This window comes from Melanerpes formicivorus, unplaced genomic scaffold (genome assembly GCF_026170545.1).
Source record: "Melanerpes formicivorus ecotype bairdi unplaced genomic scaffold, bMelFor1.0.p_v2 SCAF_71, whole genome shotgun sequence".
In the NCBI taxonomy this organism is placed as follows: domain Eukaryota; kingdom Metazoa; phylum Chordata; class Aves; order Piciformes; family Picidae; genus Melanerpes; species Melanerpes formicivorus.
This window is the reverse complement of record NW_027142423.1, coordinates 3186379-3208348: the sequence shown is the minus strand read 5'-3', so window position 1 is coordinate 3208348 and position 21970 is coordinate 3186379. Positions and strand designations below refer to the sequence as shown.

Genomic DNA, 21970 nt, shown 5'->3' with positions numbered 1-21970 from the left:
GATGCCCCCAGCTTTAATCTCTATTAAAGTATCATGCCCCAGTCTGCCTTTGTTAATTTTGGATGTCTTGGAATCTATTAAACGTGGCACAGTTTCTCGAGCTTTTAACAAAGCTTTAGCTTTGAAAATGCATCTTCTTTTGTCTTCATACTAGCTGGCTTCCATGCAAAGATCTTTTAGATGAGATAGATACCAAGTTTTCCGTTGTTGTTGACGCATTAGCCTTAACTATTAACATATTCAGCATGGTTTGCTAATATTTAACATCGCTTTTGCAGCGGCACACAACTGCTGCTCTTTACAAAGCCTAAGAGCCAGCTCCTCCTCTGATGTAAACTGGACTGCCAGTTTACAACAGCCCAGGAACTGACCCAAGAGGTTTAGCAGGGAGTTGGCTGCCACTATGACATTGTGTCAGACTGAGTCAGGAGACTGGCTGCATCCACCTCCAAATAGGAACATTAGCGTTTAAAATAAATAGAATGACACTGTAAACCAGCAACACGAAAATAAGCATCTGCAAAAGGATCTTGGGGAATGACATCAACAGACAAAAGAGTGTCTGCTCCCAGTGTGAAACCAACACCAAAACAGCAGTGGAATGCTCTTAACTAATTATTGCATTGCTGGACTTGGGAATGGAAAATACTACAAAAAGGTAGTACATTGAAGCACTGTTACAGAGCATGAAAGGATTCATAGTCTATCTTGGAAAGTAAAGCCATTTGTGTTCCCCAGCTGAATGAAGATGCCAGTTTTCTGGTAAAAAGCCTAAACTAAAATAGTACCTAAAAGATTCTGGGTGGAAAATAGTTGACCAAACCTCAAATATGCTGGAACTGCAGCATCTGCACATAAATCCAAATCTCTCTCTTCTTTGCACAGGTTTTAATGTATAATTAAATCCACCAACTTAGCTGGTGATTTTCCAAAACAAAGTGGATGTTGGACTGGACTCTGGCTGTAAAGATTTGTATCTATATGCATTCATATTTTGATTTCTAGTTTCCTCAAATGGTTGGGGAATGGTGACATTTAATTAAGGAGCTAAGGGAGGGCTGTTTGTTTGGATTCCTATCATCGATCATTTGAAACTTCACTGTACCTGTAGTGTCGGGAAATCTCTTCTTCCACCTGGGTGGTAAAGTCACATTTGGTACATGAGTGTTCTTTGTTCTCCTTGAGCGTCAGCGGCCCCTCTGCCCCTGGCAGGGCGTTTGTTTCTGGTTTGACATCAGATGCTTGGGCTTCGTGTGCATTCTCATAGTGGAGCAGGAGAACGTCCACGTCAGGAGTGGAGAATGAGCACTGATGGCACTGGTGTTTGACTCTAGAGCTTCCTGTCACCCCTGGAGACAGGTGCAAAAGCAAGAGAGCACAGTGGGAACAATTACTTTTTCTGCAAGCAAATGGGTAAGTAATTTCTCCAAGGTGCTTTTCTGGGCTGCAGAGGCCTCGGGGACAGAACTGACAGTGCTTAATGGTACATTTATGAATGTTGTGCAGCTGCTGATAGTGACGGAGAAGTGGGCCCACCACTATTACGTCAGGGCCATGGCTCTTTGAGTACCTAAAGTCACAGAACTGACAGTTGTAGCTTGTCACCATGCTGTCCTCTGCTCCTTTGCTAGTCAAGTCTTTCTTTTTGGCCACACTTGCACCCTTTTCTGTCTTTGTCACTAGCTCCCCATCTGCATTTTTGGCTAGGTCATTCTGGTTAATGACAGATCCCCTAGAAAGCTTATCATTCAGATCTGAGTGAAGGCTTCCTGCCTGGCTTCCCCCATGCTGTTTGCTGTAATGTTCTAATAGTTTCAATGAGCTGGACGATTCACAGCTGAAACTGCAAAATTTACACCAGTAGTAACTGGTTGTATCGGTACCATTTTGTCTAGAGGAATCTATTGGCTTGATGGGCACCGAATATCCAACTGGTGTATCATCTCCTGCTTTTACAGTGATTCTGTCTTGCCACTTCCCCAAGTCTCCAGAATCACATGGTCGAAGTGTAGGACTGGATTTATTGGAGTTTTTCTCTGAAGTTTTACCAGAATCAGAGGAGGGAAGGGCTGCTTTCATTTTGTTTGGGTGAGTCTGTAAGAAGTGTTGCTCTAGTTCAGTGGAGGAGTTGCCCATGTAGGTGAAATTGCAGAATTTGCAGCGGAAGTACTTGGTGTTGCCTTGGCAATCTGGAGTTTTCCGCCCAATTCCAATAAAGGTTCCACCTAAAGTAACCTGTGAATAAAGCATAAATTTTTTTTAGCTTCACTGCAGATTTACTGAAATAACAAGGAAGGGAAAAGAAGATAAAGAGAGGGCAATTAATTCATGAGCCTCTTTCATTAGCCATCACCATTATTCCTGTTTGCCATACAGTAAGACAGCAGGCATATAGCCTCATATATTTAGCACTTGTTGCTGAAGATTTTGAAATGTTTCATATAGCTGCATATACACTCCATATGAGTAACAAATATACTTATTGAGGCACACATACACAGTATGATCTTAACAATGTCTGGTAGGACTATTCCTTCCTTCGCTAAATCTCTAAATCACGTCATTGATAGAATTTCCATATTCCTGAACACTTTGATAGGAGGCTTTGTTGGGAGTTTATACCAGGTGTGGGAAAAAAAAGAACAGGGCCCACAGGCTTTTTCTTTCAATACACTTACATGTTTTAATCACATTCATGCTTGCAAGTCCCAAGAGAATTGCTTTCTAAATGAGAGTACACAAAAATTAAATTTGAGGCAATAAATGCAGTTCACTGGGTCAGAGTATGACCAACGCATACGAAGATTATTCCTACAGTATCTGTTGGGATGACTTTTAACACAGTTATAGTGGCTGATGACTGAAAATCTCAAAAGATTACTCAGTGCAGACATTTCTCATGGAAATCTTCTGTTCCTCTCAGGCACAGAGATCAGTTTAATAAAACAAGGATGGAAAAGCTACAATAGAAAAGTGGCATGTAGCAAAGAAACCTACCACACCCAAGTCCATGACATCACTGATTAGAGGGAAAAAAGAAAAAAAGGTAGGTCTACTTAACTGTTCTCATCATCTCTGAGCAAAATGGTGTGCAGGAAGGAAACAAGACTTCCAGGGCTTTTGTTATTAAGCCCTGCATTCTCATAGCACACAGGCCTGCCCTTCCTAGGAGTGCACCACACCTGTCCATGATATCAGGGGAAGATTTTCCACTCCTCTACAACTGGTTCCAAGGCCAAAGACCAGTCTCCTAACAAAAATATTGTCTTTGCTCTGCCTTTTCTCCTAAACAGTAAACAGTGTACAGCATCCAGAAGATAATTCCTCTTTACACTTGAAATCCAGAGATATCCACTCCTTTGCCACCACTCAGTTTACATCACTGCATCAAAAAAAAAGCAAGCCAACTGTATCCTGGGTTGCATCAAGAGAAGAGTGACCAGCAGACTGGGAGAGGTGATTCTCTCCCTCTACACCACTCTTGTGAGACCTCACCTGGAGCACTGTGTCCACTTCTGGAACCCCTATTACAAGAAAGACGTGGATGTGCTGTGGATGTGCTGGAACGTGTCCAGAGAAGGGCCATGAGGATGATCAGAGGGCTCAAGCACCCCTCCTATGAGGACAAGCTGAGAGAGCTGGGGTTGTACAGTTTGGAGAAGAGAAGGCTCCAAGGATACCTTATTATGGCCTTCCAGTATCTGAAGGGGGCCTACAAGAAAGTTGGGGAGGGATTTTTTAGGATGTCAGGTAGTGATAGGACTGGGGGGGATGGATCCAACCTAGAGGAGGGTAGATATAGATCAGACATTAGGAAGAAGTTCTTCACCATGAGGCTGGTGAGACACTGGAACACGTTGCCCAGGGAGGTGGTGGAAGCCCCATCCCTGGATGTATTTAAGCCCAGGCTGGATATGGCTCTGGGCAACCTGATCTAGTGGAGGGTGTCACTGCCCATGGCAGGGGGATCGAAACTAGATGATCCTTGAGGTCCCTTGAGGACCTGACAATTCTGTGATTCTGTATGGTTCTCTGATCAAGGACATGGATGGAAGTTTCCTTGTGCCCACATTCTCAATTTTTACACCCAAGAGATGTTGTACATGGAACATAAAAGTTTCCACTTAGGGTCTGATTCCTATTCTCCCAACCAGTGAGTGTGTTCCTCTATTTCTGCAGGATTCAGTTGTAACGCATTAGGCAAATAGTGTGATTATTATTCTTATCCTGCTCAACAGCTGTGCCACAAAGAAAACATGTGATCACTGCTCATTCAGCATCACACCATACGGAAAGACTCAGACATACAGAGAGCATGAAATGTAAACATTTTTAAATGCATATAATATAAATGCCTTTTAGCCATTTAGCTCAGAAAATGAGATGCTATCCTTTGTCTCCCATCAGAATTGAGTCAACGAGTTGCTAAATCATGATATAAAGAGCTGCTGCTATTCAGCCTCCAATTTTGGTTTTTTTTTTCCCTTTTTTTTTCCTAAAGAAAGCACAATTCCCATGTGCTAGTTAAAACTTTTTTCTTAAATAAACTGAAAATTGCTTTCTGTTTGTTTAGGAAACGTATCTCATTAGGCAATGGTGAGTCAGGCAGCCAGAGAGCTGAGACTTAGCTGTAATAATGTTTCCACTTAAACTGGGGCTCACAAGTTCTGGTATCGAGTTATGAATTTGGGTTTGAAGAGGTTCTTTAGAAGAGGGATCTTTTAATAGACTTTCTGTAATACAGAAGATATCTCATTTTATGAAGTCTATTAATTTTATGGGGAGAGTAAGAACTGGAGACAAAACCATGCTGAGCTGCTCCACTGACAACAGCAGGCTTTGGGCCTGCTCCACAGTATCTGGCACTTCAGGTCTCCATTCACTGCATTATTTCAAATGTTCCATGTGTAAATGGTGTTGAAAGACAATTTAAAGAAAGCACTGATGGAATTACAGTAAACAGAAAATAACAGCAGCTCGCTGCATGATTACATAAGTTGCAAGGTGATCTGGTTTTGCTCATTTAATTAGACACTTCTGTTTGTTCTATGCATCCACAGAAAACTGGCCAAAATGCTTTACTTTAAGTGGCTCTAATGAGTAAATACATCCATTACTCTCAGCTGTTCATTCACAGAACCTGGAGATAACAAACCTATTTTGCAGACACTCTGCACATACCAGTTAGAAACTGAATGACAATAATCCCAGCTGCTGCTCATTGCTAATTACTTTTATTTCTGTACACTGGAAAAACATATAATTAGCACTAGTATTTTATACACTGGACTGGAAATCACATCATTTCTGTAACTTGTGAGAATCCTGCTCTCAGTGGCCTACATAGCACATTTGTGTCCCATGCCAATACATCCTCCTCTGCATCACAAGAGGATAAAATAGAACTAAGTATTCTATTTGTGTTTCTCTCTTGCAATAGGTGGGGACATATTTACCTTAAAGCATTGCAATGTGATTATGAATTACTGGGTTGGCATTTTCCTGACTACCCTGCCACCATTTAAAATAATGTGTCCTCTTAGGACAGCATGTATGTGAAAGTAATACAGGGTGATCTTGATGATATTACACTCAAAAGCCATTTTGAATGCAGAACAAAACCTACTGAAAGCATTCTTGGGGGTCATCAGGTAAAGAGAACTGAGGAACCTGGATTCCATACAAAGAGTTTGGCAGAAGCACATGAAGTGAAGGTATAAACTGAAGCCATTTCATCTTTCAGACAAATGTGGAAAAAGTCTACACATTTTCAGAACCATCTGGATTCATGCACTCAAATCTTGTCTTGACTTTCAGACTTTTCAGTTACATTCCTTATCTCTATGTACAGGCACTCAACTCCTTTGCTGGGTTTGTAAACCCTTTACTGGCTATGTAATTGTCCTTAAACTCCTGCTCCCACTTACCTGCTCCAGGAAGAGGGGAATATATATATACACACACATACACAGATACACACACCCTAGCAATCAATACTCACATTTCTGTATGGTATCAGACATGACAGGTTCTCCTGTTTAATTCCCTATTTCATTCTGATCCCAGCAAAACCTGACTTTGCCTTCACTGAGTTATAGTTTCTTAAGTAGATGCTCCTCCCCACGATAAAGAAGAAGAAACTGGACAAAAGCAATCCCATGTTTCTGCAGTTCCATTAGAGCAGTGGAGTTCAAAATGCTAGGTGACATAACTAGTGGAAGTCACAAGTATAGGGACAGTTTGCACTGGAAATGTAAGAACACCTATAGATCAACAGTTCCCTCAATAAGCACAGAAGAAAATCAATCTTCATACTTCTGTTTTTAAAGAGAACCTAATATGCAAGGTTATCTGTTTAGACTGTGGAAACCTGATTTAGTTCTTTCCTTCACTGTGGCTAGCCTGTGAGACCTTGGGATTATCACTTACTCCTGGCAGCACCTCATTAACAGCAATATAGTTTGTATTATTATGCTGTATAGACGAAGATGGCCATTAGAATGAGTTCTCCATCACAGAATTACCAGTTGCACTGATATTCTTCAAAAATTATTTCTCAAAGCAATGTCTCAATCTGGGATTAATCTGAAACATATTTCACAGTGAGATTTCCTAAAACTCACAAACTCTTAATCATTAAATTCATTCAGTAATGGGGAAAATGATCAAAATCTAGAAGACTGGGAAAGAATTCACCACAAGGATTGAAGTTCACCTGATAATTCAGCTAAACTGCCTCCTCATACACCATGCATATTTCCAAAAATAACCAGAAAAGGTAACGCAGTAATTGACAATGTTTCAAAATGCAAGTGCAGGGTCCCGCATCTGGGTCGAGGCAATCCCAGGCACAAATACAGGCTGGGCAGTGACTGGCTGGAAAGTAGCCCTGAGGAGAGAGACTTGGGGGTGCTGGTGGACAAAAAGCTCAACATGAGCTCTCAATGTGCACTTGCAGCCCGCAAAGCCAATCAGATCCTGGGCTGCATCAGAAGTGTGGCTAGCAGATCGAGGGAGGTGATCCTCCCCCTCTACTCAGCCCTGGTGAGACCCCACCTGGAGTACTGTGTCCAGTTCTGGAGCCCCTATTACAAGAGGGATGTGGAGGTGCTGGAACGTGTCCAGAGAAGGGCTACAAGGATGATCAGAGGGCTGGAGCACCTCTCCTATGAGGACAGACTGAAGGAGTTGGGGCTGTTCAGTCTGCAGAAGAGAAGGCTCCGAGGTGACCTAATTGTGGCCTTCCAGTATCTGAAGGGGGCCTACAGGAAGGCTGGGGAAGGACTTCTCAGGATCTCAGGTAGTGATAGGACTAGGGGGAATGGAATGAAGCTGGAGGTGGGGAGATTCAGGCTAGATGTGAGGAGGAGGTTCTTCACCATGAGAGTGGTGAAACCCTGGAATGTGTTGTCCAGGGAGGTGGTCGAGGCCCCGTCCCTGGAGGTGTTTAAGAGCAGGCTGGATGAGGCTCTGTCCAGCCTGATCTAGTGTGGGGTGTCCCTGCAGGGGGGTTGGAACTAGATGATCCATGTGGTCCCTTCCAACCCTGAATGAAACTATGAAACTATGAAACTATGAAAAAATGTACTCTCTAAAGCATGTTGCCAAGTACTTCAACAAAACTGTGTAATTGCACTGTATGTTTCCAACAGTTATGTCTGTATTATCTTAATTAGTCAGATTGAAAATAATTATTTCATTTGAATAGGTGGACATGAGTAAGGAGAGGTATTTTCAGGGGTTTTAAATGCGTCATTGACATTTAATCTGCCCTTGATGCAAGTATTACCCCTACCCTATTCCCCCACCTCCTTTTCGAAGTTACTATGCTGAAGTAGGTTACACATACTGCTTACCAAAAACTAAAACTACCATGGAAGACAGTCTGCCAACTCTTGCAATCATGCAGTTCATGAAGAAAATTCTACCAGCAGAAACTAATGGCCTATATCCACCAAGAGATTCAACCACAAGGCTTACACACACAGGGTAAAGCTGTCTTTCACCTCTGGCTTATTCTGCAACTACTGATTAGAAACTAGACCAAACATTTGCATAGGAACATCAAACATTAACAGTATTCTTTCTTTTCTTTTTTTTTTTTATTACCTGGGTTACATCTTTGGCTAATCAGGAGGTGAAAGGCTCCAGATCTCTTACCAATCTCCTGAGCCATCCAGTCTGCCTTTGCCAATTATTCTTAATCTTCTAATCCTAAAATATTTTCTAATGCTCCTGTTTATTCATATGCTTTGTGCAATATAACATCCAGAACATTTTAACCATCCCACATTTATGAAGTTCTTCATGTTGTGCAGGCCAGAACAGATTCTTGGCTTTTGTGCAAGTTTGTGTAACACCACCCAGTTCTTTAACCTTCTCTACGGAGAACTCACTCCCTCTCATTCACTCTCTCTCCTCATGTAAAACCAGAAGACTCTTCAGTGTACTCTTAAAACTATTTATTGCACTGTGATAGGTAGACATAACCATGTTGCATAAGTGAGGCAAAGACTCGGGGAAAACTCCCAGCTTTCTGGCCAATTTGCACTTATCAAAACAAGAAAGCAAACCATTGGGCTGCATTAATTCATGATGAGTGCAAACTTCTCAAGATTTATTCTGTTGCCACTGAAGCCAGCATGGCTTTTTTTTTTACATTAGAGTTTAAAAGCTATTTTTAAAAGAAGAACTGTGACAGAATAATAACAGGATTTAAAGGAAGGTCAGGAGACCAGATGTGCAAAACCAACAAAAGTAAGCAACACAGAATCAAGACTTTCTGTGCCAGGTAATGCTAGTAGACTAATATCTAGCACCTAAAAGAAGCATCATCCCTTCCCCTCTCTCTCTGTATAGATAGAATTACCAGACAGTTCCATGGCTACTGTAAACTCATAGCCTCATAGCTACGAGGCAAACTTGTGCTGATTTACACCAGAAGAAAACCTAGCTGCTTTCCTTTTTCCCCAGCAAGCTCCCACCATTTCTGTGGGCTAGGTTAGCAGCTTGTATCTTTAAAATTATCAGTGCCTATTACTAGTATCACCAACTTTCTTCATTAAACTCTCTTCAAACATTACCAGGAATATTCCTGGCATAAAGATGAGGAATATTAACACATGAACAACTTTGCCTTGAAGGCTATGAATATACATCACAAACTGCCCCTATGAATGCTCAGATACGAAGGTAGTCTACTTCTCATTTCTGTCACAGAGCAAGTGAATGTTCCCAGGAACTTACTGTTTAGCAGCTCACATGCTCTAAATCACTGCATGTCATTCTGAATGGCAAGCTTGCTAATATCTCCACAGAAATCTTTTAAAGAACTTCAAGTAACAATATAAATCACTAGTTATGACCTAGTCAATATAGAATTCAGATGCCTATAAGGCCACAAGTGCTTTTTCAACATAATATATGCACATGTGTATGTATATATATAACATACATATAAATATATATAAGAAAAAAGCAGCACATATATGTATGAATATGCAGATGGAGGTATGTATACCACTACCAATATCTCCACCTGCCACCATTTCTGTTTCATATCTGTGGTTTAAAAGAGCTATCTGATGCTTTTATTCACAAGCAGTGACTGCCTCAGAATTGCAGGCAGTTTCCAGGCCTGACTGTGACCCAGAAATAAGAGTCAAAATAAACAGGTACGCACACATGGAGATGCAACACCCAAGATAGCCTAACAGCCTTCAGTTTAAGCAGGGACCTCAGGGAAAGTCAACAAAGCAGCTGACAGATTAATTGGCCTTCTGGGACATCATAGTTTCATGCAACTTCTGTTCTAGTACACCCCTCAAGATCCAGCACAGCTCAATCTAGTTTGAGATCAGGAGACATCATAGCCAGGAATAGTTAGACAGTTTATTTAGATGTAATTCCTCTTCTATGGACAGTTCAGATAAAGCCAGTAAGACCCAATAGCGTAACATTTCAATCCATTCGTCTAAGTATGTGAGGAATCCGGAATTCATTCACATACATGTTTTCATTTACTGGTATCTAGTTAGGTCCCCATCTTACCTTGTAGGAAGCCCACTTGATGACAAAGTTGAACTTTAAGAAGGCTTCATTTGTTACTAATACAAAAGTAAATGCTGTACTTGTTTATGCCTCCAGTCTAGATTTTCACAGTATCTGCAGGAGTTCCTTTGCCAAAACCACCAAAAATGTAGAGGAAAACGTTTAGCATGAGAAGCAACATTGATTGCATCTGTACCCTTACTGACTCCCTGCATTATATTTTCTAAGTTTTACCTTCACAGCTTTATATTCAATCAAATTGCTAATATAGGAGTGAAGGATAAAAAGCAGAAGCTTCTAATAAAACCACTGGTTCTCATTCAGATGAATCCTAGTTAGACCAGACTTTATACTAGTCACACACTTCTAACATGAGAACAGAAAAGCTGACAGATTTGATATATTGCAATCCAGACCACCAAAAAACACATGTGCATAAATCTGTGTCAGCACATAGAGCACTGATTTATAAAGGAAACAAAAGGAAGAACTTTACACACACTGCATGTGTGGGCACTTCTGTCACTTCTTAAGGCACAGTGCAGCCTGGTAGCTGGACATCCACAAGTGCTCTTAGATGCTGTGAACATCCTGGAAAAGTTGTTCATATGCAACACTGAATTAGGCTGAGTGGTATAGGACAACTCTTAGTATACTGGATTCATAACCTATCTTTCATTAGTCTGCAGCATAGTTAGACAATGTAATACTTTCTTATTTTTTTAATATATATCCCCCAAATTCACAAAATACAGTCAAGAAACTTCTGGATGTCTCTTATCAGTCTATGGCTTTTCAGAGATTTGTCTTCTCTTATATGGCAGTCTAATGCCTAGAACCATGGGGGGGAAATCAAAATGAGAGGGTTGTATTAAATAAAAAAAATCATTTTAAAAAATCAATTTTAGTACTTTCAGAAAGGAGTTTGAATGTCTTTAATGGCTCACTATAAGAGGAGGCAGGTCTGCTCCAGAACCACAGCCATGCTGAGCAGGAAGCTCCTCAAAGGTGGCACACACAATGTGAAACTGCCTGGACTCAACCAAAACAACTGCTGAGCACTGCAGTATGTCTTTATTCCTGGTTGCATGAATACTCTTCTCCCCTGAGACGTGCCATCTGAAACCTGAATGCAGACATTTCTGTCCTTTCTTTGAGGGACACTGTTTTCTTTTAAAATGCATCAGGAAATGGGGTCATGCTCCCTTTTATTCAATAGCCTAATGGCTTGAACACTTGTTCAGGAAACAGGAAAAGTAGGCTCCTTTCCTTGCTCTGTGAGAGGGGATCCAAGCCTGCTTCTTCTACCTCACTACCACCCTTGGCTATAAGCTGCTATGTGGAAGACAGCACTCTCCAACCCTTCTGTTGAAGCTCTCCCACTTACTACTCATAAAAAAATCTGGGGATGGAAAACAAGACTCCTGACTACTTGCCTGCAACTTGCATGTCTCCAGACCTTTCCATATATATTAGTCATTAGATCAAACACAGAAGGAGACTTAATCATAAAGCAGCAAAGCAAAGTTTGTCAGCATTATAGGTGTTAATTCAGTCACCTGAATTTTACCTTAAGTGAAATTTCCATATCCACACTAAAGCCCACTGCTTTAGCTACGTTCACAAAGCCATACACAGGCTAACATATCTTAGAGAGAAGGCTGCCTACAGCAATTGATCAGCTAACTGCATGTATGGAAAAAATAATGTGGGCTATCAGCAAAAGCTGATCTATTGAACTCACTTCAAATATTCTTCTGATAAAAGTAGTAAAGCTGATAAACACATTCTCTGGCAATTCAGGGATGAGCTAGCAAATGTTTTCTCAAACCTGTACTGGCAACAAAGTTAATCTCCCAGCAACAGCTCAGTGATTCCGCCCAATCCTATGAAATTTATTGTAACTCAATGAAATAAAAACCTCTGAGGAAGAAAATAAGAACAGAGAGTACAGGATATTTTCAAAACTAAGTAACATTGTCAAAGAGGACAAAGGAATCTCACTGGATTAAATACTCAAATCAAATAAAAATCTACACTGTAGTAAGGCCAGAGAGCTTGGATTATTTACATAGTTCCCAGCCAAATCCTCTTTAGGTACTACACAGTCCCAACATCTGTGTACCTGGATGCAAAGCCAAATGTGTATCCCTACTGTACTGCTGGCTGCATTAAAGACAAAACCTAACCCAACCAACAAAACAACCAATAAACAAAAAAAACCAACCCATGGGTTTAAGTTTGAGGGTGTGACTTTTTCTGGTTTGGGATGGGAGGTTAAGTTTTGTTGGACAAACTTTACTTCTGTGGTATAAGCATTATATGTATTTGATTTCTTTCTTCCAAGTCCTTGGCAAAGGGACCACATCCCTACACGTCTGCAGATAGGAGATACTGTTTGTTTCTGCATTTTCCACTGGTTTTTGTTATGAATGCAAACTGCAGAGCTCACCGCCCCCCTCACTACCACAAATCTTTATACACTGTGAGCCAGATCAAAGTCAGTGATCTTCATCCTCTGGGTTCTGTGCCTAGCTCCCTGGCCTGAGACCATAAATCCATCGATAACTTCCACCTCAGCTACAACAGAACAGTTTGTTAAGTACAAGGGGATCAATAAATCAGACCTTGAGCCCCGTCCGCTACTATTTCAAGTTAATTACAAAGGGATTATTTTCCTTTAGCCCAGTACCTATACAAATAATATTGTTTAGTTGAACCAATTATTCAGGTTCAGTTCCCTCTTGGCTTTACACTGCAGTTTGACTGAACCCATTTTTAACCAGAGCTCCAATCGATACAATCCCTTGTTGCAGCAGGAGACGCCAGCAGTTCAGATGCCTGAGAAAAATCCCCTCCAAAATGGACATCATAGTAATATAAACATGTGTGGGTGAAAAGGGGATTTTCAGATGTTCTGTTACTGTGTTTATGAATCTCACAAAGCTGCTCTGTATCGGGAGTGGGGGAGAAGAAAGCATAAAAATATTAATCAGCTACTTATCTTCTGACATGTTCTGGATCAACATCTGGTGCATGTGCAAGTGATGAAGTATGGCGCTTGCCACTAAAGCTTGTTTAATCTTCTCTTCCCATATCGGGCAGGGAAAATTAGCACTCTTAAAAATTATGTTTCCAGATCCAATTTTTTTTTTTTTTCCCTTTCTCTAAAATAAATTGCCAACATTGTATAGGCTGTCTGTTCTATTTTGGAAAATGTTTTTCGTCTGAGAAAAGACTGATCTTAAGGAGATTATCTATGGGCTGTTTCCTACCGCTTTTTGTCTCCCCTGCTGTATCTTACTGCCAGGGTTTACTAGACAAGTATAGTCTAGGTTCAGCTGTTTTATTTCTACTTCTATCAGTTCAAACTGAGATAGCTCACACATCTGTTTTATTTCTGAAAGCACTGCATAGGAAAAGTGTCCAGCTCATTCTAATCAAGCATAAACTTTCCTATAAATAACTAAGGAGCTAACGAAACAATTGTTTGGAGGAAATGAAAGTGTGTTTAAAAATTCAAATTCCTCTATACTGTATGCCTGAACTGTTCCAGTTTGAATGTCTTCCTGACAGCATGGATCAGTTGCTCTAAGATGCTGTCCCTGGAGTCAGCAAACTGAAACTATAGCAGGAAATCCAGGTATTAACATCATACTATGTGCTAATTATAAGCCATCATTTCACATTCTGGTATTATTCACTTCTAACCTCTTCTAACTAAATCATGTATTTGCTTTCTAATCACAGTTTGACAGTAGAGAGTGTCTGACACAAGACAGTGAAGTGATCTTTTAATAAGGCAGCAGTTCAAAGATTGCAGCTTTTCTGCATAGTAACAAGCTTAGTTTGATTTGCTGCTCCACAAAGAACATCTACTTGGAGTAAGATGTTAGCCATCTTAACTTGTTTTGCAAAGTTTCATTCCTATAGATACAGTCTCTGCAAGCATTATTAAGTATTCTCCACCTTCTGCCTTTTGAAGGTACCTTGGAGGTTTGTCTGGCGATTACTACTGGGCTGGACATCACATATGCAAACATACACTTGAAATTGGATGGATACCTGAGCTTGTTTTGTCTGCAAATTTTCTTACTTGTGGGGATACTTCTTTTTAATTAAAATATGAATTTTTATATCCTGGAATACTGAGATACCCTACTGCAACTCTCAGCTCCTTCATTAGGGGATTTCTTTATTTAAAGCAGCAACTTAAAAAAAACATAGCTCATAAGAAACCAACACACTCTCCACGAAAAACCTTCTCGATCCACTCTTTCACAGTGAAACTAACTTTTTTTTTTCCCCCAGTAGTTTTTTTTCCCCGCTCCAACAAGATGAGAAACTGACTGAGGCAATAGTGCTTTCCTTGCAGGCTCACTAACATGAAGGATTACTGTTACTTTTTGAAATGTTTTAAATACCCATTGTGTATCCTGTTTTTCTGGCACTAGATAACTTTGGAGTTGCCAAGACTTGCCATTTATTTTATCTTAATAAAGAATCAATAAGCCAAATCTTTACTCCCAGCAGCTGATAATTTAGGATTACATTTTTAATTTCCAGCTGCTGTCTTTTGTCTAGCTGGTTGCTATTTTTCATTATTATTTGCTCTTTTCTTTCCTTGACAGCAAATCCTTCAGATATGATTACCAGTTCAGCAATTTTCCCATTTGCTGAATAAGATCTTTTGCTATTGATTACCACAAAGGCTAAATCACATATGGAAATATCATTGGTGAAAAAGCCAACTACTCCTCTACTGTACAAGAAGCTCAGCAGACCTGCAAAAAAACTAGCTAAACCAGACCAAAATGGCTCTTCAGGCTTAAGGCAGCTTTATGAAATACACTTATCACCTGGTAGGAGAGGCTTTGCAAATAAGTGACTTTGCAGTTGAGAAAGTAGTCAGCAGAAGCGGGGAGGCTGGGAAAATACAAACCTGCACATCGTAAGTCCCATTTAATAAGACAGGCCTCTGGGAATTGATGTCCTGCAGCACCCCTGAAAGCACAGTGCGGTTGACTTTCTGGAAGTCTTTGGAGTGGCTGAATTGCACCATGTTGTGGAGAGCCAAAATTTTAGTGTCGAGCTCAGCATCCTGCCTGGTGCGGTTGTGCAGTCCTAGGTGGTACTTGCGGAAGTGTTTGATGAGATCTGTGGGGTCGTTCCCATAGTAACCGTATCCACAGATGTTGCATTTGAAGTCCTGAAGCTCTGGAGACAGAGGCGCCGTATCTGGGTTATCATTTACCAACAAATCTGCTTTAGATTTGTTCAGCCTTAAACCCCCATCTGAAGGCACTTGTGGGTTTTTTGAGGCCATGGGGACTGGGCTTGAGCCTTGGCCATCAGTTTGACCACTTTGCACTTGCACTGTTTCATCTGAAGCTTTTGGCGACATCTGATGCTCCTCATTTGTCTCCGCTGCATCTCCTGACGGGGTACAGACCACATCTTGGGTGTCATCTGCATCTGATTTTTGAGGAGACTTCAAGGGCTCACAGATTCCCCCAACAGCTGGAGATGAGAAAGCCAGCATATTTCTGTCTGTCACCTCATCATGAGGGAAGGATGGAACATTTCCTCCCTTATTGTGGCTTTCATAATTGAAGCCAGCCTTTTCACTCAGCACTGAGCTTTTCAAGTCCTTTTTAGTGCTGGAAGATGGCTCTTGGACATGCGTGCAAAGTTCCTCCTTGTTATTTAACTCTGCTGCATCACCCTGGTCAGTATTTTCTTGCATCTGCTCTGTGGAAAATTCCTTTTTCCTTCCAGACTCTTCACTTTCAGTACCTGTAGACTCAATGGTCTGTACCTCACCTTCACTAGCAACGTTTCTTAGAGGGGGGTTCTTTTTCCGGACCATATCTACCACAAAAAAAAGACAGAAAGAAAAAAAAAAAAAAGACAAAAAAGCAAAAAAAAACCCTATAGAATTATTCAAGATATAGAACAGATTATAAACCTGGCACTTGTTAAAGCATTCTGAACTATATAAATACATCAACTTTTCAGAACATTCTTTGTCAATCAGTTTTTTCCACAAAGAAAAAGTAAAGAATCATGCCAGTGAGACTGAACTTAACTAAAAGAACTATAAAGCCTACAAAAACATTGCCATCAGAGTGAGTGAATTACAGGTTTCATTGTCTTTTCAGAAGATAATGGCCTGGCAGAAATAATTTCAAATGAATGCTTCATTTAAAATCATTAAGGGAAAAAAATAAAAGAAAAGAAAAAGAAGGAAGAAATAAGCTCTTGCAGTCTAATATGCATACACTGTACAGCTACATATAATGTAGCTTTACAAAAGTACACCTAAAATCAGAAGAACTTAAACAACTTATTAGGAAGGAAACAGATTTAAGAGAATAAGTAACTTGAGATTTCAGAGAAAGTCTTTTTCCTAAGCAGGTATCAATTTCTCTATAGCAGAAGCTCCCCATCCTACTGCCCATAAACTTCAAACAGGATTATATAGACATTCTAGAGCCCAGCCCCACAGTCCATTATTCATGCAATTAGTTCTATTTGCCAAACAAAGGGAAACTAACTTTATTAGGAAACGCATTGTCAATAAAATTTTACAGGCCTGGATTCAGACATTGGACATTGCTGTGTGGCTGAGTTGGGATCTATTCTGAACACCTGGAATCCACATGGATCTAAACAGCTGCACCTTCCTCTGCTCAGCCCTCCTTGCATAGCCACTATTGCTAAATCCAGAAGTACACTTCCAGGATACATTTGAGAAAGCTGAGACAGGAAGCTCTAAGTGTCAGAGAGAAAGAAGGAGCTGCCAGCAGTGAGTCAGCAGATAGCTGAACAGGGGAGACTATGGAAGAAGACACCAGACTACGCAGGTACCAAGCCAAATTCCTCATCCACTAATGTATCTGCGCCTTCCCTAGTCTACTTAAATATGAGAAAATCTTCTCCACTGCATGGTTCTGGATTTCATATTCATCACCAGCTGGTTTGATCCATTTGTATTCACATGCTAACTATGGGCAGAAGACAGATGTGCTACATTTTCTGTGCTCTTATCTTTGCCAACACTGTATACAACGCTGGATACTCCTCTTTGCCAAATTGTGTGTTGTCTGGTGGCAGCAGCCTGCAGTACCACACATGAGATGTGAGCTGCAGACTCAAGCCTGAGCCCCCGCTTCCAAATCACTCATGGCTGGGTGCCTATGGAGGCACTGAAGATTGCTCTGTGAAGGGATGGCCACCTGGTGATTCTGGGAGCAGCAATGATGCTCTCCAAATGACACTCAAAATTTTGAGAATTATAACTGAAGATAGAGGTTAGAAAAAAGAACAGGCATCTGTACATCCTCTTATTTACATCTGCTCCACATGAAAGGGCATTGTATGTTATGTTGAAAAAGACAGATAACTTCTTAGGGGAAATGTTCAACTTGTGTCTTGGGATCACTCTGTTGTCTTTGTGGTTGAGCTGATCCACAGGCAGTATGGGCTACAGCAAGACAGCTTTCACACAGAATGCCAGCCCATGTTACAGAAATTGTGACACTCTGTGTGGTCTTAATAGGTTTATTAAATGTCTACTGTGGTTCCTTACTGTAGAAGACACACATGCTTGGGAACCAAGTGTCTTCTCTTTAATGTCAACCATACCTACCAGGATATATATGGCACTGAATTTTACTCCTTTTTTTCCCCTCCAATAACTTCTGAAACATGAAGTCACTCCAAACTAAGAGAAAAGCAAGATTTCCTGTTGTGGCAAGGGAACTATTGCAACACAGATTCAGCCAGCTAAAACAACAGACCTATATAGTCCAAGGTATAAAGAGAGCCCTGAGCTTCTCTGTAGGACTTCGTGAATGCTCTTAGGTAACACACACTCAAAATACTTGTGAGTACCTCTGGTAGTGTTCAGCTAACTGTCCTTTTCTCCCAGTTTTACATCCCAAGCCATGTTTTTTTCAATAACTTCTGTTTAAAAGCAACTCATGGCAGAGCACAGAGAAAGGAGTCCTGACTACACAGTGAAGAAAAATCAGAAACTGAGAAAGTAAACATCGTGACTGTTACCTCAGTCAAAATTAAACAAGACTGAATGCAGTGTTTTAAAATGTTTTTGTTACTGATATTTTTGGCAGATAAGGAAAGTTTAGAGATCTGCTATCTTCATGGCAACTGACAGAAGACACGCAGTGAAAAGGACAGGAAAAAAAGATACCACAAGAGGAGGAGGAAGAGGAGGAGGAAGAGGAGGAGGAAGAGGAGGAGGAAGAGGAGGAGGAAGAGGAGGAGGAAGAGGAGGAGGAAGAGGAGAAAAATATGGACTGTATGGAGGCTAACTAGACAATACTTCAGACCTAGACAGTTTGGTTCAAATTTTCCTAGCACAGCTTTTTCATGCAGTATTCTACACTTGGAGAAAGAAAGAAAAGAAGATACTGCTTTAAATATAAAAACTTTCTTAAGTTAAATTTAAATGTATTTTCCCCTCTTTTTTTTTCCCCTAGCATTTGAAAAAACCATCTGTCATTTATTTGCTTGATATCCACTCAAGGGGACAGCAAGAAAAGACACACAAGATTTTCTTGTCACTGAAATTCCACCACTATCATTACTCAGATACATATTATATAAATAAAACTACATTTGCAATACTCCTAAATTGAAGAACCCATCCCCTAGCAAGTCATAAGTTAGATACAGAGAGAATATAGCACTCTGGAATTATTATCTCTAAGACAAATAACAGATTGCACAATGTTTTATTGTGTGCCAAGAACGTTTTCAGTTAACAATTTCACTTGAAAAAATGGATCACATACTTGTAAAATCATACCCAGCATTGACTTCATAAGGCATGTGGCTTTAGAGTGCTTTTTACAATTATTAATTCTATTAGTCAACTAGCAGGCGGGCTAATGCAATTGTCTTAGAAGATGCACGGAAGACACAGAAGACATTTTGAGAGCTGATCTGTAAATCTGCAAAACAAAACAAAAAAAAAAAGGTTTTCCTTCCTAAATTATGCATTCAAAATGTTTGTGGTGTTTTTTTTTGTTATTGTTGGTTTTTATTTTACTTAAAGACATTATTATGCCTATTGTACATTCACATGCATCTATTAGTGGGCACTATACAAAGAGTGGCAGCTGTTTTCTACTTCCACCAAGCATGAGAAACCCCACAGCTCCCTCCTCCTCAGGCAGATACACGTACTCTTGCACACATACACACACATAAAGAGAGAAAAATTATCTCAGAGGTGATGTCCACAAAAATAACGGTTTTGTGTGAAGTTTAAGTGCTGAAAAACAGCTGGATAAATGCTTTTGAAAATAAAAAGGCCTTAAAAAAAAAAAAGAAGAAGAAGAAGAAATCACGTAAATTACCACGTATTGTTCATCACAATGGGGCTGGCCCAGTGAGATACAAATAACTGGTTCACATCCAGGCTCTGCCATCAGCAATTGGAAGTTATCTGCTGGCTGCCTCATGTCCCACTTGAAACAAATTTAGTGGTGTTGCTTTCATTGTTCATGGGCAACTTCCCACATCTCAAAAAAATGCTATCTCAATACTAACACATTTGTTGGGTGTTAGTAAACCAGCCAAGTGATGAACAGCCATTGGGAACGAATTACCTTGTCATGACTGGAAATGGTGATCCTCACAAATTAAAACAATTGCTTAAGAGTGGTGTGAACAAAAAACCTCTTCAAGCGGAGGGAACCCCAGATAAGGCCCAGGTTTCAGAACTTGTCTTCGGGCTCCATAATCTAGGGTTTAGTATTTTATTTTCATTACACTAAAATTATATATAAAGCATCTGGGGGTTATTTTGTTTGGTTTTATCTGATATGCTCACTCTCAGCTATTTTAACATGGAAATAATACTAACAGCTATACATATTTTCCTTCAAAGCCAGACAAGGCTAATCTCCACAACAGGTTTTTGCTCAAGAATCACTGACCTCAGTTTATCCTTGAAACAAAATGAGGAAATTTCTGCTAAAATCAGTTTGTAATTCAGAACAATGAATTACCATAGCAACAACTGTACTTCTTTTAAAAATAATAATTAAAAAAACAAATTCTGGTCATCAATAGTTTTCTATGCATGGTGAAGATAATAGCTAATTACCTGCTGATCATCAGCACCCGCAATGGGTCATTGTTATTGCTCATTACTTTTACTGAACATGGTGACTTGTCATCAAAGCCTATTGCAACAGTATGGTTGTTGCCTTGCGCCTGTGTTGCTGGTTTAGTTCAGATCTTAGTCATACTGTTCTTTTAAGCTGAATAACACACTTAGAGAGATGCCTGAATTTTGTGAGATGCCACTGACTAATCTTCATACAAGTAGATGCATAAGCAGACGAAGAGCAAATTAAGTCAAGGGTCTATGAAGATTGTGATATTATCAGTCAATATGCTGCAGCAACAAAAAGTTAAATGAAAATGCTCATTGGTATTCAAGAGGCTCAAGTAGTACCTCTTTGTTAAGGGATAGTAAAATAAATACCTTTGCACTCATATATATTATGCACCCACACACAGACCTATAATGCACATACGGCGCTTAAACATCAATCATTTTGCCAGAATAATGCAGAAAAAAATCATTAACTCTCGGTGTCTCGGCTTAATATATGTCTAATACTTACCTATCTCACAGGAGTGTTGTGAGGCTTAATTAATTAGTGACTGTAAAGCACTTTGTGATCCTCTAATGAAAGGTGCTACACAGCACAAAGTATTATTAAAATCATTAGGACCACAAAAAAGCCCTGTGGAATTCCAGTATACATTGTCTGTTGAGGTTGGGAGTGATCTTATTATTAAAAGGAGACCGTCAGACTAATTTTCATAATTTTTTCAAGATCTTTTTTTTCTCTCTCTGCTGTTGTGATAGCATGTTAGGAGCTAGAAATTTAATCTTATCATCTTAATAACATACACTCACACAGTTCGTTACTGCAGGGCTAAAGAACAGAACAGGGCTTTTGCCACTCATCTGGCTTTCCCTTTTAAGAAAAAAAATAAAATCGAGACACATCTTTTGACACCTTCCCACACTCCACCCCACCAGGACAGCTGATCATGTGAGATCACAGGATACTCACTAGAGCCGCATGGGAAAATACTGCTGTGGTTTTAATTTCTCTCTGCCCCTTTTTTTTTTTTCTTCTTCTTCTTTCACAGGGTAAAACAAAAAATCAAAAAAAAAAAAAAAAAAGAGGGAAAAAAATGGCACAAAACAAACCCAGGCTTATTACACATAAATAGGCTACAAAGACTGTCTGCTGTGCTGTATATAAAAAACCCTTGAGTGTTCAAAGTGTCGGCTTCTATCAAGCACATAAAGTCCTAACCGGTCTGGAGCCTTCTCCACACTCTCCATACAACAATTGAGCAGCTGTAACACATGAGTTCTGAAGCCAGAAAGCTCCTGTCTTGAGAGAATGAATTTCTGGGAAACTGTCTCCACAGCAGGCTCCATCCACAGGGAGCCACCCTGCACCCAGCCCTACGCCACAGCCCGTCCCGCCGGGCTGGCCCAGACCTGTGCCGAGCACAACCAGAAAGTTAGGAAGCTAATCAGGACAGCTGGTTCAAAGACCAGTATGTTTTCTAATTTAAGCATTTTTAAAATAATACAAATAATAATGACATTTTGCAAATACACTGGAAGCTCCAGGTGAAATTGCTGCCTTCACTGAAAATTATCTTACATTAGATGCAAACTAACCCCAGACTCAGACAGAGTGGTACAGGACTATCTAACGCTCCTGTCTTCCATCTTCCTTTATGGATACTCAAACAGTGAAAGGACAGAAAAGAGATGTGTACAGTTTCACATCTTCACTATCTCCAGCCAAGACACAAAGCCACACGCAGTCACACACAGTATTACTCCTCC

At 40.2% G+C, this 21970-nt stretch overlaps 1 protein-coding gene across 14 annotated transcripts in view; it reads right to left on the bottom strand.

Moving 5' to 3' along the window:
- The window catches only part of TRPS1 (transcriptional repressor GATA binding 1), a 211719-nt gene that overhangs the window by 153095 nt on the left and 36654 nt on the right, over positions 1-21970 (bottom strand). For 6 of the 14 annotated variants that reach the window (XM_068163241.1, XM_068163242.1, XM_068163246.1 and 3 more), the window contains exons 2-4: positions 18870-19028; positions 14993-15921; positions 1106-2235 (exon numbers count right to left, since the gene is read on the bottom strand). In XM_068163241.1, the coding sequence (XP_068019342.1) occupies positions 1106-2235; positions 14993-15921; positions 18870-18906 (2096 nt within the window). In that variant the 5' untranslated portion in view covers positions 18907-19028. Of the gene's footprint in view, positions 1-1105; positions 2236-14992; positions 15922-18869; positions 19029-21173; positions 21199-21970 lie in introns of those variants that run through there. The other 8 variants (XM_068163251.1, XM_068163250.1, XM_068163253.1 and 5 more) reach the window with 4 other exon arrangements.